At 38.1% G+C, this 15,793-nt stretch overlaps 1 protein-coding gene across 6 annotated transcripts in view; it reads right to left on the bottom strand.

Moving 5' to 3' along the window:
• SYNE1 (spectrin repeat containing nuclear envelope protein 1) overlaps window positions 1-15,793 on the bottom strand; it is a 438,352-nt gene that overhangs the window by 180,341 nt on the left and 242,218 nt on the right. For all 6 annotated transcript variants that reach the window (XM_076002855.1, XM_076002857.1, XM_020287266.2 and 3 more), the window contains 9 exons: window positions 15,539-15,709; window positions 14,614-14,940; window positions 12,451-12,603; window positions 11,997-12,164; window positions 10,093-10,269; window positions 7,944-8,090; window positions 3,549-3,674; window positions 2,070-2,246; window positions 839-1,104 (listed from right to left, as the gene is read on the bottom strand). In XM_076002855.1, coding sequence (XP_075858970.1) covers window positions 839-1,104; window positions 2,070-2,246; window positions 3,549-3,674; window positions 7,944-8,090; window positions 10,093-10,269; window positions 11,997-12,164; window positions 12,451-12,603; window positions 14,614-14,940; window positions 15,539-15,709 — 1,712 coding nt within the window. The remainder of the gene's footprint in view (window positions 1-838; window positions 1,105-2,069; window positions 2,247-3,548; window positions 3,675-7,943; window positions 8,091-10,092; window positions 10,270-11,996; window positions 12,165-12,450; window positions 12,604-14,613; window positions 14,941-15,538; window positions 15,710-15,793) is intronic.

Genomic DNA, 15,793 nt, shown 5'->3' with positions numbered 1-15,793 from the left:
AGCAGAATGTGCATGGTTTCAAGATCCTTGGATGATCTGAGTAACATTAATCACTGAGAAGCACTAATCTATTGCATGCTTGAAAATGATGCTGAAAGAAATTAATAAGTGATTTGTGCTTTAATGTGCTTTCTTTAGGAAGGATCCAATAAACAATATAGTGTTAGATAATACAATCTGCAAGGTATAACCAATGGCTCTAATAGCTACTCAATTGCATACTTTGATATGTTTTGTTTATCATTAGAAATCTTTAGAAATCAGTGTGAAATGCAAAGAATTCTCATCCCTTTGCCTACCACACACATTTGAGAAAGTAGAATCTTATAGTCTCTTTCATTTACAAAACAATCAGTTCTGAAGTATGAGAAGGAGAGTTGGGAGGCAGTATGATGAATTCTGTTTTGGACACATTAGGTCTGAAGTGACTATGGGTCTATTACAAGCCAGAAATATGAGCCTTTGCTCATATTAACTAGGTTTATTCCAAACACCAGCAAACTGTTGAGCATCAAGGAAAAGCAAACAAATTGGAAGACAGCATACCCAAACAAAAATCCCCAGTGAGATTTAACTAGAATAACGTTTTCAGTTTTCACTGCTGCAAGCTAATAAACCTGAGCAAAGGAAGTACAGATTTTTACAATTATAGTGATCAAAAGTGTGGAAAGGTTTTCATATGATGACCCTGTGTGTGTGTGTGTGTGTGTGTGTGTATGTGTGTGTGTGTGTGTATGTATGTGTGTGTGTGTGTGTGTGTGTATCCTTATTTTTTAAGAAGAAAGCTAAGAGGGGTTCAATTGTAGTGATTGGTGATCCATTAGAGAATTTCTGTTACCTGGCCAAGTTATCCCATTCTGTAGTAAATTTTTCTAAGAACGATTCAACGACATTCATACAGTCATGGTAATCTCTTGTTCTCTGAAGGTCCTCTTCCCTTTGCAAGCACAAGTTGTCAGACTGAAGGCACAGATCCAGCCACTGGTCATTTAAATGACTTATTTCCTTGTGTTCAGGAGACTCCTGATTCTTAGTTAACTCATTCACCTTTTCTATGATAGCGTTCACCGATGCCTGTTTGCACTGTAGTTTCTTGACAAAGTCCTAAAGGATAACAACAAAAAAAATAGGTAATGTGTGATGAACCTCTCAAATAAATATAGAGTAAAACACAGACATAATACCTCTAAACACTTTATGTTCCTTAATAGGTCATAAGGAACAAAGAGAAAATCTAAAGGCCACCACACCTCTATATGAACATCAATTTCCAAGTGTATAATAATCAGAGCAGCTATGGTATTTTTCTTTATTGTGTTATTTTGAGAAGTATAAAAAAAAAAGCCGATAAATGTGAAACAACATTATAGTCACTGAAGAAAAAGTCATTATCTTATCTTGAAGTATGGCTTTAGTCGTCTAAATATTTTTAGAATTTATGCTTCTGAGAAAAAAAATCTAATTTATGTTGTCCCTAGTCTTCTTTTCTGAATTTGCAAACAATACTATGGTAGAAAATATGTCATAATTGACTCATTATCACAGAGAAAAAAATCTTAAAGTTTGTTAAAAATTTGACCCAACTAATAATCAAATTAACAGACCTATTATAATTTTCTATTATATTTTAAATTATACATAAATATATAATATAAATTACATTTTAAATTAATTATATATTCATTAAATATATATTTGATTGATAGGCTTACAATGCTACAGCAGTGGTAATACGGTAATAAAAATCTAAAAAGTAATAAGGTTTTGTGTTTGCTTCATTGCAGTCTTCTGACTCTGTAGACTAAACCTTCAGGAACAAAGTATGGAGGGAATGTCCTTCCATGCAAGTAGCCACTGAAGTTTCAAGAATATAGCTTCATTTTTAGTTTATAATCTGTCTTTTCCTGGCACCAATGAAGGTTGTTCAGATTTTCTTATTCCTTAAATAGCTGTTGTTAATGTATGAGGATTGAAAGACATCCAGGCATATTGGAGAATACAACAAATACATTTCAACTCTTTTACTATTTTGGCCCTTTTATCTCCGCTGGAGACAAACCAATTCCCACCTTGACCTGGGCAGCCATGTTCTGAGCAATGGTCAGCTCCAGCTCAGAGTGCCTCCTCTTCATATTCTGGAGTTGCTGGTCGGCATCCTGCAGATAAATCCACAGCTCAGCCTTCAGGTGCTTGATCTCCTCCCAGCCTTGAGTTAAGTTCTGTGCCTGGACAAGCCTTTGTTCAACCTTGAGAAAGCACAGGAAGAGACATCAGCAGCCATAGATGGAAATAGATGGAAACATTTATGGGCAAAGACTTAGAGATGCAACTCCTCAGCTGCTCTGCATGCTCAGACTGACACATTAGCAAATGCACACACAGACATGCACAGTGGTAAATCCAAAAGCACTTCTTTATTTGCTTCAAGAAATGTGGATTTTCTTTTATATTTAGTGTTTCTAAAGACTTTAAAAGTCTAAGAGTTATGCCGCATGGTTTTAATCAGTATTGTGAAGCCCTAATAAGTTTTAACAATTCATTAGGTAAAAAGCTACCCTCATGGTTTTCACACTGGACATTTTAGTAGACACATCTGTGTGACTGCCTCATGAATTTGGAATTGAAGTTAACGAAAAAAGACTTACATTTTTCTCTTTTGTAAATTTATTTATCCATCTTTTAAAATGCTGAGTTATTAATGTTTTGGATATATCTTTAGATATGCTTTGCTGGCTTTTGAAACTGTATAATTTGTTTCAATAAATCATTTCTGTTAAAAAATGTGAATCATATTATCTTTTGTAAGGATTTAAAGCCAGGTTTGTTTTGAAACTTTAATATAAAAGAGGAAAACATTACTTTAAGACATTTTTGTTTGGATCATTTTATTTATGTGAATATTTAATAAATTGAATACCAAAACCAAGTCCTATTTTCTTTTTAAACCCAAATGTGTTTCACTAAAGAGTTCAAGGTTGCAGCAGCGGTGAGCATACAGCCCCCATGCTGCCACCTGCCTGTGGGGGCAGGTACTGCTAACCCATTGCAACACTTTCGGCTAAGCCCAGACACAGTTTCAGAATCTTTCCCAATACCACACTTGACAGCCACTACCAATGAATTTGAAGGATCATGATAGAGGGCATGCTCTTTGGCATCCCTGATACCATAAAGCAAGGATCAAGAGCCCCTTTCTTATTAAGTATTAGTAAGGAAGGAGAAAAGAACAAAAAAAGTGTGGAAAAAAATAGAAAAAGAAGAAAAGAGAGTGGTAATTAAGGAGAAAAGAGGAAAAAGTGCTAATGGGTAGCAGCTGAATGGGACCAGATGATTCAGTTTCAATTTAGTGTCATCACTGTCAGAGAATGCTTACTTTTTCTATGACTTAGTTGAAATTCAAATATCTATTAATTATAATTGCCATAGAAGCGTTAGAACAAGAATAAGTCAAGAGATATTTTCTTCAACCCCACATACAACATTTAAGCAAGACAATATAATAAAACAGACAAATTCAATGTAATCATTAATTTTTTTTTTTTTTTTACCATATGCTCTGTTTTTTGAATGTCTTTTGCTGTAGTTTTCACTGAAGCATTGGACAAGTCACACATGGAGCAAAGAAGATCTAGGTAGGTCCTTGCTTGCTCTTGCAAAGCTCTGAAGTGTTTAACCTGAAAAAAGGTGATTATCAGAGTGAAAGAGATGCATGGTCTATTTAGATAGCAAATATTTGTTCCGTTTGTAATATTTTAGTGACATTTCAAAAATAATCCTGCTATATGCTCAGTGTTTCCACCATTGTTGTAAAGCGGCATGAATTAGTGACTCACAGAAAGAATTGAAAACACACTGACATGGATCTATTTGTCCACCACCTGCTTCTCATTGTAATTAAAGTCATTTGTATGGTCTGGGAAAGAGGAAAGCCCAAGAAACTTCTATAATTTTTCCAGATCCTGTGTTCGCATGCTAGCTTTTTGTCCATTTTGGAGAAACAATTTGTAGCCTACTCTGGTCTGCTTCTTGGCATGTTTGTGCATATCTTAGAGGCATAAGGCAAAGGTCAGAGTGAGTTTGTGGGCTTTATTGGAGTCAGGGAAATAACAGATGGCGGGGCTTCTTTTCTCTGCGGAAAGCTCATCTAGTGTTCTTCCCTTTCCACAATCCCAAGAAAGGCTCCTCCAGGTGCATCTTTATTCTATTCACAGAAACACAGACAAATGTGTTTCTTAGCAGATGCTCAGCGTCTATGCAGGTTCTGTTTTAGATACCAGGCATAAAGCAGTCTGCTAAACCCTTCCTCCCATGGCATGTACATTCTTACAAAAGAGACAGATGATATATAAACAAACAATATGCAGTGCAATGTTTGGTTGTGCTAAATACCATGTAGAAAAGTCAAAGTGCTAAGGGATAGGGTTTGAGGAAGCAGCACTGGGGCCATGTACTTCAGGGAGCATGTATTCTTCAAGACGTCTCTGAGGAAAAGACCTGAGTCACCTGTTGTGAGGTAAGAACATTGCAGGAGGGTGGACATGGAGGGGAGACAGCAAATGCAAAGCCCTGAGGCTGCAGCAGAGTGAACCAGGTGGGAGCAGAGGTCAGAGAGAGGAGCAGGGGAACACGTTGTGGAAGTCCTTACAACAGAGCTGACTGTAAGTCCCAACTGCTGGGTTTATGCCTGTGGTCCAGAGTTTCTCAACCTCAGAGCTATTGACAGTTGAGGCCAAATAACTTTTGTTGTGGGAGCTGCCCTGTACATTGCAGGATGTTCAGCAGCGTCCTTGGCCTCTACCTACTAGATGCCCGCAGCAGCCCCACCACTTCCCACTGGGGCAACCAAAAATGTGTCCAGACATTGCAAAATGTCTCTGGTGTGGGGGAAGGAGGGCAGTCGCCATCTCTCTACCAGTCCCATTGGATTATGAAAAGCAGACTCTTTATTATCAAAAAGGTTACTTATTAGAAAACAAATTATATGTATGACCAGGCTATTCACAGGCCCTGGTAAGAAATCTGGAATTTACTCTAAGTGGGATGGGAAGACACGGGCTTTCAAAGAATCCTTCTTAGCCTTGTGTGGAGAGTATCTGCAGGGGGTGGCAGGCAGCAATGGAAGCAGGTGACCAAGTGTTAGGTTATGCAGGGATCTGATGAAAAGTGATGGTGGCCTGACCAGGGTGCTGAGAAATGTAATTAATAATTAATTAATACTTAGTAATTATTAATTAATAATTAATTACTACATATATATGGATGAATAAGGAAGGAGGTATCAACTGCAAGTTGCATGGGATAAAGATGACCTACAGAAACATTAGGAGGTTTTCCAAAATCATAATGTCAATCTTGGAGCCTAAATCTTAAAACTTTTATCTCAGTATCTTTTCCTCTGCACTGTATAGATTCCCTAAACACCCCATTTTCCTGCAGATATAATAAATACAGATCGATTTCTCATCAACTCAGAAGTAGCAACTTTTTTTCAATGTACAAACTAACTGGTATTTCACTTCCAATTAGTAACATTAGTCACTAGCGAGTGTATAAATGCACCACCTCATGTAGCTATAACCCAGAGAAAGTTATCTGTCTCAAACACCTTTTGGGAATGAGAATAAGATATGGGAATTTTTATTTTATAAATATATTTAATTGAAGGGAATAATCATTTATTTTGAGATTTATGTAGTTGGCCAGATGCCAAATTTATTGGAAGTAGCAATATAATCAGTGATCAACCAGTTGCAAAGATTTTTGCTAAGATCAATTTTAAAGGAAAATCTGATAGTACTTTTTCCCATTCCCCAATATTTGCATTTCTTGCCTTATAAAAGCATATGGCACTCTGAATGGAATCAAATCAGTGTGCTATTTTCTTGTGGTTGTGTGGAGTATATTATCATTCTGTATTTGTCGGGTGTTTACTACATGGCAAGTACTGGGGACACACATCTTGGGACCATGACCATTGTAAGCACGGCCAGTCAAAGCCTGACCCAAAGCTGACACTGTCTGAAGCTATCTGGAGTGGAATTCTCCAGTCATGTATCCAAACTAGCCAGCCACTAAGGGCATGCTGAGTTATACATGAACACAGCACAGTAAGTGCTCACTTACTGTCCTCGCTACGTTCTTCAAAACTTCAACTTTAAGCAAAATGACCTATAGCGGGTTGTTGAATGACATCATTTCCTTCAACATCATTTTGTCATTTCACTTAAAGTTGCAGTTTCTAAGAACCTACTGAGGACATTAAGTGAGGACTTAATGTACTTGCCAAAGGAAAAAGTAACTAATTAAAACAAAGCAAAGAAACAAAACAAAACTCATTCGCTTCAGAGATACTGCAGTCAAGACGTCTGCACCATCTCTAATTCCCTTCTCTGGGAGATGCACCACTTTGAGAGCCATAAGCAGAGACAGTCAAGTAATTTGGAATCCAAGAAGGGTCAGCATCCTTCTGAGATTACAGCTTATTCTGGTGAGCGCAGTAAATCTTTTCTCGCATTAGCAAAAGGTCATTGGGATTAATACTTTTTTCTCCTCTCACTCCTTTTATTTCTTTTGTGGTAGCAAATAAAGGAAGAAAATTAAGCCTTGTTGTGGTTTGTTCTGAATAAAATACATTGGAAACAAACAGCCACAAGACAAGCAATGACTCAAGAAAGCTCACAGTCTAATAAAAAAGCAGAATATAGACAGTTTTAAATTTATTTTTCCTTGTAATCCTAGCTCTCTGGGAGGCCGAGGCGGGCGGATTGCTCGAGGTCAGGAGTTTGAAACCAGCCTGAGCAAGAGCGAGACCCCGTCTCTACTATAAATAGAAAGAAATTAATTGGCTAACTAATATATATATATCAAATTAGCCAGGCATGGTGGCGCATGCCTATAGTCCCAGCTACTTGGGAGGCTGAGGCAGCAGGATTGCTTGAGCCAGGAGATTGAGGTTGCTGTGAGCTAGGCTGACGCCATGGCACTCACTCTAGCCTAGGCAACAAAGCGAGACTCTGTCTCAAAAAAAAAAAATTTATTTTTCTTGATGCAAGGGGAACCATGTTTCATTTGTCCCAATCCTATTCTTAGAAAGTGTAATGTGTATGTACAACTTTTGTGAACCATTTAATGACTTAAATAATCTAAATAATTTAAGCCTTTAGAAAGTATACTTTGGGGGATAATTAGACACTTATGTGAACTAAATGAACAAATGCATTATACTAATCTTAGTTTGTGGTAAAAAAAATTTGAATTATTTATTTAATACTATTAATTCATGTCAGGCAACAATAACCTTTACAACTAAAATTCCTCTGAAATATTTTCCCATATAATTAAGGCTGCATAGAAAAGCTGCTTAGTACAAAAGTTTTAAAGATATTTCTCACATACGCTGATTAAGTCTTGGCAGCAAAATTGTAAGCTTGTGGATGTCAAATTAATATGCAGTAGGTCCTTTTCACATGAGAACTAACATTTCATTCATCATTCACTCAATAATTATTTGTTAAGCATCTTGTTTGTGCCCCCAAACTATGAGAGAGCTAGTATTGCTTTTCTGTTTATAAATCATTTTCATTTGGTATGATATTTGAATTTCATCATAACTTTTCAAAGTATAATTGTCACTTTACATAGTAGGAAACTGAGGCACAGAGAAATTAAGTGACTTCCCCATGGCTCCCCCACCACTTAGGTATTAGAGTTGATGTTTTGGTTACAGCGCCCATTCTCTTTCTAATCTACCAGGTTTACCCCTTAGTGTCATGTCCGTTTTCCTGGCTGGAACATGAACTTGACTTGAGCCAGGTTCAGACCTTATTTATATGTTCAGGTTCCCAGGAGCCAGCACAATTTGGCACATCATAGGAACGTCACATATTTTCATTGACTGTCCGAATGACTCACAAGAATGACGTAAACGTTCAAGAGTCTACTACCTGCTTAACGGCTTCAGCCCTGCTAAGAGGTGGCTGAGGGCTTGACTCCAAATCTGGCTGGACTGCAGAAAGCCAGGCCTGGCACTGCTGCAGGGTGTCTTGCCGGCTGACGTGCTTCTGAAGTTCGTGTTCCAAACTTCGGTACACCTGAGGCAAAACAACCATGCTGAGCTTGTGAGAGCTGCTTTCTACCTCTATGAAGATCGCTGGAATTCAATCCAACACAACAAGTCCACTAAAATGGATTTACCCCCACGATTCCCCAACACCACACACACATCTAGGTGGTTTCATATGTCCAAAAACATTGCAAAATGTAAGGGGCCATGCCCCAGTTGATAACTTCTCAATCCACACTTTGCAACATAATATCCGGATTAGGGGAAGAGAACATGGGTAGGGTTCATATAACTGTAGAAATGTGTTAGAATACACGAATTAATTGAAGTAAATTGTTATAAGTCAGAGGCTTTTTGCAGCTTTTCTCCCTTATGGTATAAATATTGCACTTTTTGTTTAAGCTGAAAACTAAAAGCGAAACACCATCTCAAGAAAAGGTAACTACTATTTCTCTAACAGCAACATTTCTGCTTTAAAGGTAGGGGCAAATTGGAAATAAATTATAATATATGGGAGGGGAGAGCTTGATGCCCTCATTTCATCTTAGAAATTATGTTCCAGAACAACAATAATCCAAAATAATTTATATGTTTTCCAATATGTCTAGTCAATTAATCCCTAGCCAGCCAATCAATTTCCATTTTATCCATAAAGAAATACTGAGAAATTATTGTGTATTTCCTTGAGATCAAGATGAAATACTTCTATGATGCTTTCTGAGCAAATTATTTGATTTGAAAAAAGAAAAAGAAAAAAAGAAAGAAGGAAATGAGTTTAGTCAGGCATGTCTTTCATTACTGCGACAACTAAAGAACTAATAATTCTTCTTTTCTCTGTCATCTGTTAATTTCATCATTTTTCTCTGACATTGAGTCTGTCCCTTATTTATTCTTATTCCAAGCAGAACTAAAAAAAAAAGGAAGTTGTTTTGCTCTCTTTGTCATTTTTGCAAACTTTATGAGGTTCTGACTACGTTCATAGAGTTTCATAGGCTTTTTTAATTTTTAAAAATTATGTTGGTCTTACCAACATTTACCATTTTTAAAAAAAATTTAAGCTATATTCCTAATGCAAATAAAATGTCCACTATGAAGGAAGTTGGCATTCAGTAAATCTCTGTGGAATGAGTGAAATAAGGATCTCATCAGAGAGCTTTCCTGCACAACCTTGGTTTTCTCTCTTCTCTCTCCCCTTCTTCCTTTTGTCATCATTTGCAATTATTTATTAGATTCCTTTAACCTTGTTTTTATTAACTTTTTGAAAGTTAATTTTTCAAGTCTGGGGAGTCGACTAATGTCACCTAGCATTGTCTTTTTTTCATCATGGTGAACACAGACCATTCCCCACAGTGTATCACCAGTTCTTATTCGCTAGGACAGTGACAAAAATACACAGAAGACCTTCAAAATCTTATAAAATATTTTTGTAGTGTCATTTAAAAATTCTAGAATAATGGAATTCACTTATTTTACTAATTTTTTATTAAAAGAACAAGTCTTATCCATCTTAGACTTCTTTCTATAACATTAAGGATTCTGTTTTCATGGACGTACACCCTTTTAAGAAAAAGTCAAAATTGATACTTAATCCTTTTCTCAGTGTCTATATGAATTCATAAAAATATTGAATTAGATTAGAACTGAGGCTGCACACAGAAAAATGACTGTCAAAGTTATAAAACTTATTTTGGTGTTATAGAACAAAAGGCAAATTAGAAGTATCAATGGTGTGCAAATAAAAATAAATGAAACATCTTTTAACAATCCTTCTCTTAATCAATTCATGGAATAAAGGGATTGGGTAAAACTAAAGGTCTGAAATTCACTGCTTAGTTGCATCAACTGAACGTACAACATGTTAGTTTCGTGTTCACATCGGACTATAAAATCTACCTGCTAATTTGTTGTCAGGCAACATGCCAAAACCATCCCAAAGGTTTACGCATCAACCCTATTTGTAAAAAATCTCTGAATTGCATGGCCTCTCTCCATAATTCATTGCCATCATGGAATGTTCTGGTGGTACTTACCCTCTGAGCTGTGCTGCAGATTGCTGAGTAACTATCCTTTGTGCCCTGCAGATGACCCTGCACATTTTGTTTAAGTTTCACCTGAAGGTGGTCTGCACACTGGCCAATCAAAGTGTCGCCTTTAATTTTAAGGCTGTTCAAACGGTCTTCAAAACCAGCAATTTCTTCCATCATTGCCTGTAAGAATGAAACAAATAGAGTCCTCATAATTCTGCTTTTAGTTTTAAATAAACTATTCATGAAACAGATCGATAATTTCATTGTCTAATAAAGTTTTTGAAAGAGTTCTGCAATTTATCGTGGTTACATATAAATGGGGGAAAAAGCACATGTATGTTTTCAGGGATACTCTAATGGGAAGAGTTAATGAGTTTAAGGGATTAGTTACATAGGGAATGATGAAGTAACCTTCATCAACCTTAAGACTAGAGTGTGTTCATGGCTGCTCTTAGAAAGGTATCTGCTCCAGAGAAAAAAATGTCCATATATTTTTCAGCTATATAAATTATAATTCTGGCATAATTTTTATCTAGAACAATCTAATTACTATTCAATATAATTTACCTCATATCTAATTTCTGTAATAATCTAATATCTAACTTTTAATTTATATAATATCTGATTTACATCTAATAACATTATAAAATAACATTAATGCTTACCATTTATTAAGCACCTCCAGGAATTACATATAAGCCCTGACAAATGTGTGTTGTTATTATTTTATGAATGAGGAGACTGAAGCACAGAGAGGTTATATAACACAGTCAAGGTCACACAGCTAGTAAATGGCTGAGGCCCCAGGGTTTGGACACAGCTCTGCCTGATTTCAGCTCATACCATTGTACACACACGTGTTCTCTAGTGAGCAGTTTCATAGAACACTCAGGGAGGAGGAACCAACTTTTCAAATCAGGTTTTAATTTCCTTACTGCTATCTGATGCTAATGACAAGTGACACGTTCCAACACAGGGCTCAAACATCATGATATCTGAGGGAAACTCGGGAGGTCCCTCAGCAATTCGGGCTCCATCACTTTTTCTAACAGTGCTGGGTTAGTGGTTATTACGTACACTCAGTTGAAAAGGAGCATTTCATCTTCGAGTTGGACTAGGACCCTACATCGTGAGGTTATTGATGGGACAGACTACCTACTGGGTTGGCACATCCTTAGTATCATGCAGGTGCTTCTCTACTCATATTTGTTAGATAGCAATAAAAATTTTTCCTACAGACAGAAATGCTGAAGCCCAGAGAGGTTAACTATTAGCTGAAGTTAACAGTTAAGACACACTATCAACACTGACCAACATCATGACTAAAACTGTGACCATAGGACACCTGTCATTTATTACATACATAATTACTAGAAATACATATTAATAAAATAAAAATTCTTCATATTGGAGCTGTACTTTGTGGTTCACAAAATGCCTTCACAAACATTATCTCCTGTGATTACCACAACAGTTATTAAGTGGCTTGGTATTGTTATCGCCCTTTACAGAGGAGAAAAAAAGACTCAGGCTAAGTCCCTTCTGCTAGGAAGGGGAAGATTCTGGCCTAGAATCCAGACTTTCTGATTACTAGTCTTGTATCCTGTCTTTGACTGCACTTTTCTAAAATAGTCTCCATAAGGACTAAATTCTGAGATAAAAACTATTAGCTGGAAAAAAATCCGACGTGTTCAGAAGTTGAATGCCAAGATTCAACTGTGTGTGATTCACTTGAATATCAAGTTCAACTGCTCTCAATTGTCAGAGGTGCTTGAGTCTCAGACTTGATTGTTTAGGTACAATTATCATCCAGAGATGCCCCTGTACACACACACACACACACACACACACACACAGAGGCAGGGCTGGCACCGTCCCCTAGTTAGCTCTTTAGAGAGCAGGTGTACCTTGTGGTGGGCCAGTTGCTGGGTAATTGTCTCCAGGCTGCTTGTCTCTAGGAGGTCGGGTGCCACCAGCCTGCCGGACATCTGCAGCAGCCACTTTTCCACCTCTTGGAGCTCACTGTTGTAGTCCTCATGGTCTTTGACTTTCGCCTCCAGACTAATGACGTGCTCCTGTAAAACCAGGTACCCATTAGAGGTGATTTCCAAGTGAAAAACTACTCAAAACTGTTTTGTATTTCAAAAAACCCAGTGCAACTCACACGATAGGTAGAGTTACTTATATCAGAAAACTACTAGAAATGGAAAAAACAGAGTCACTATGCCATTTAAATACCCATCAGAATAAAAGGAAAAACACTGACCCATACCAGCCCTTAAAATGATCTGACAGAGAGAAAGGACGTAGGGCCCATAGTTTGGCAAATAAACAATTATTAAATCTCTGGTCTCTTCTTACCTTTCCTATACGGCATAGGTCCTGGTAATCACTTTGAAGTTTGTCAATTTTGTTCTTTAAAGTAACATCCTGCACCAGTTCCAGAAGAGCGTCACCTTTCTCTCTCACTGACTTTACTGTTGGTTCATGGGACAGCACCATTTGTTGAAGTGACTTGAATTACAAAGAAGAAAAGAAGAGCCAGCTTTATCTATGTGCAGAAGATGAATACATACATATGCCTGAGATGGTCTCATATGTATGAGACCATCCACCCCATAGAAAGATCTGGGACATATCTTATGAATCAACAAGTGTAAAACACTAATGAGAGAATGATTTATGATGACTAACGCAGTTTTTAAATACAGAAGAATTATAACGCATCAAATAGCCCTTCACTTGTAGAGAAGAAAGGATGGAAAAGAATTACATTTGGCTAAATTTAACATAGTTCCTATTTCTGGCTCCCACCTCATTCCTTTCAACAGAGAAAAAAAAAAACTCAACATAAAATGAAGAGGAGTAAGGCTACTATCTTTTGATTTTGAGGACATGAAATCAGTTCCGACTTGAGCTAGATGTGGAGTTAGGGAGAAAAATTCCAGTTGCCATCTTGCTGAGACAAGCTGAAAGCTCTATTTAAATACATCAAAAGCTCAGTGGGGGTGGGGTGGGGAAGAAGAGATTGTGATTCTTATGTGGCATCTTCAAAGACAAGCTGTCAGGCTTGGCAGAGAAACCAAGGCTAGAAATAGACATATTGGTTGGAGGAGGCGTTCACTAAAGCTTCCAACAGGGAAACCTTTGGGGTAAGCCACCACGCTGTAAGTATTGAAGATTATCACTAAATCATCTAGATCAAATTTACAAAACAAATTATTCCATAGATAAGCTTCGATAATTGTTTCACAAATTTGAGCAGGTGAAATATGTTATCTATATCATGGATAGCTATATCTACACTCTATTCTTTCAAAAATTAATTTCTCAGGTGTTTAGTTATAGTTCATTAATTAGAACTTATTTTCTTACAAATATATCTCACCTTCTTTTTTTCTTTTTTTTTGAGACAGAGTCTCACTTTGTTGCCCAGGCTAGAGTGAGTGCCGTGGCGTTAGCCTGGCTCACAGCAACCTCAATCTCCGGGGCTCAGCGATCCTTCTGCCTCAGCCTCCCGAGTAGCTGGGACTACAGGCATGTGCCACCATGCCCGGCTAATTTTTTTTTTTTTTTTTTTTTTTTTTTTTTTTTTTTTTTTTTGAGACAGAGTCTCACTTTGTTGTCCAGGCTAGAGTGAGTGCCGTGGCGTCAGCCTAGCTCACAGCAACCTCAAACTCCTGGGCTCGAGCGATCCTACTGCCTCGGCCTCCCGAGTAGCTGGGACTACAGGCATGCGCCACCATGCCCGGCTAATTTTTTATATACATATCAGTTGGCCAATTAATTTCTTTCTATTTATAGTAGAGACGGGGTCTCGCTCTTGCTCAGGCTGGTTTTGAACTCCTGACCTTGAGCAATCCGCCCGCCTCGGCCTCCCAGAGAGCTAGGATTACAGGCGTGAGCCACCGCGCCCGGCCTAATTTTTTTTTGTATATATATTTTTAGTTGGTCAATTAATTTCTTTCTATTTTTGGTAGAGACGGGGTCTCGCTCAGGCTGGTTTCGAACTCCTGACCTTGAGCAATCCGCCCGCCTCGGCCTCCCAAAGTGCTAGGATTACAGGCGTGAGCCACCGCGCCCGGCCTTATCTCACTTTCTTATAGGTGAGCTTCTAGGTCCTGAGTACCAGAAGGTGAAGGGAAGCCCTCTACATGGGTCAAGTAAAATCTGTAGGTATGGATGAGATCCTGGTACCAGCAAGGTTTAAATGGATGATCCATTCACCTGGATCACACTGTCAGAAAAGACCTCTACTGATGGATTAATTGATATATACAGCCAATACATTTATTGATACAATATTTGGGTATCAGATTCCCAAATGGAAAAATAACTCCAAGGTAGTGTATTTAACAAAATCAATCTATGTAGGGTCATGACATCACTGGCCACCACAGAATAGACAAGTGTAGGATGTTTTCCAGTACCCACTGTGGGTGCCACACGCCAGGAAACACCTCCCTCCCATGCAGTCCCTGCATGCCCTCCGCACGCAGCTGCCAAGGAGCAGCAATGTACTACCTTGTATTTGGACAACTGAGCTTTCTTTTCATATAATTCCATCTTGGGTTCTTCAGGAATATGTAGGATTTCTTGGTACTCTGCTATCCACTGAGTGAGCACTTTGCATTTATCTGAGAATTCCTTTGCTAGATGAAGACCTTTCTCCAGGGCCATGTGCTCTTTCCTGACAGTGCTGGTCAGTTCCTCCAACTGCTCCACGTGACCATGGATCTCCTTTCTTAACGTCTCTGCCTCGCCTTCCTCCAGGTACTGAAGAGCCCTCTCTCCTTTCTCCCGGGCTGATTTTAGCAAACTGTGGCCTTTCTCCATGTCCTTTAGCAAAACCTGAAAAAGAGAGTGAGTAGGAACTAAATAAAGAGTTAAAGAAAAGCCTTTCAAGTCCCATTCTTGAGTCCACTTATTTCTCCTTAAAATAAGTTGATGAGGTTTAGAACCAGATTTGACCTGCCAGGGATTAGGAACCCTGGTTTCTTTTCTGCATTTAGAAACCTTGATCAATATATAGAAAGTCTTGATTAATATATCATTTCCAAATCAGAAACTTGGAAAAGAACTTGATGTTTCTCTCATCCTTAGCAATCTCCCTAAAGATCTGAGTTAAAACTCTTTTTTAAGTCATTGGGCCAAAAATTTTAGAATGATTGCTTTTTCTCTTAATGTTCAAGTGTCACATTGGAATTTAGCTAAGACATTTGTGGCAGCCACGTGTAAGTCTTTCAGATGACAACATATCACAGATAAATGAAAGCCAGCTTTGGACCTTAAAGAACCAACTTAGTATTTCTAGTGAAATGCTGAGCTGAGGCCCACCAGCCATATGGGGTCAGGATGAACACGTGTGCTTCTGATACCCCTGCAGGACAATGGGGCGGCTCAGGGAAAGAGAAAAGACTAGAAACAAATCTGAAGGATGCACGCCTACCTCCAGCATCTTCAATTTTTTCCCCATCATGGCTGTATCTACTTTATCAATTTTGGTCGCCACATTCTTGAAGTTTTTATGAGTAGATCCATACCAATCAGAATAGGAACTGAGGGATAATTCCAATTCCTCCAAACTCTGGATCTCTTCCTCCAGGAATTTTATTTGTTCCTTTGAAAAAAAAGAGCAAATTGAACAGTGAGTCACAGAGCTGTGCCAGGGCCTTTGTTATACATATGTATCCGCACTGGAAAT

This window comes from Microcebus murinus, chromosome 5 (assembly GCF_040939455.1).
Source record: "Microcebus murinus isolate Inina chromosome 5, M.murinus_Inina_mat1.0, whole genome shotgun sequence".
NCBI classification, from domain to species: Eukaryota; Metazoa; Chordata; class Mammalia; order Primates; family Cheirogaleidae; genus Microcebus; species Microcebus murinus.
This window is presented reverse-complemented; position numbering and strand designations above follow the sequence as displayed.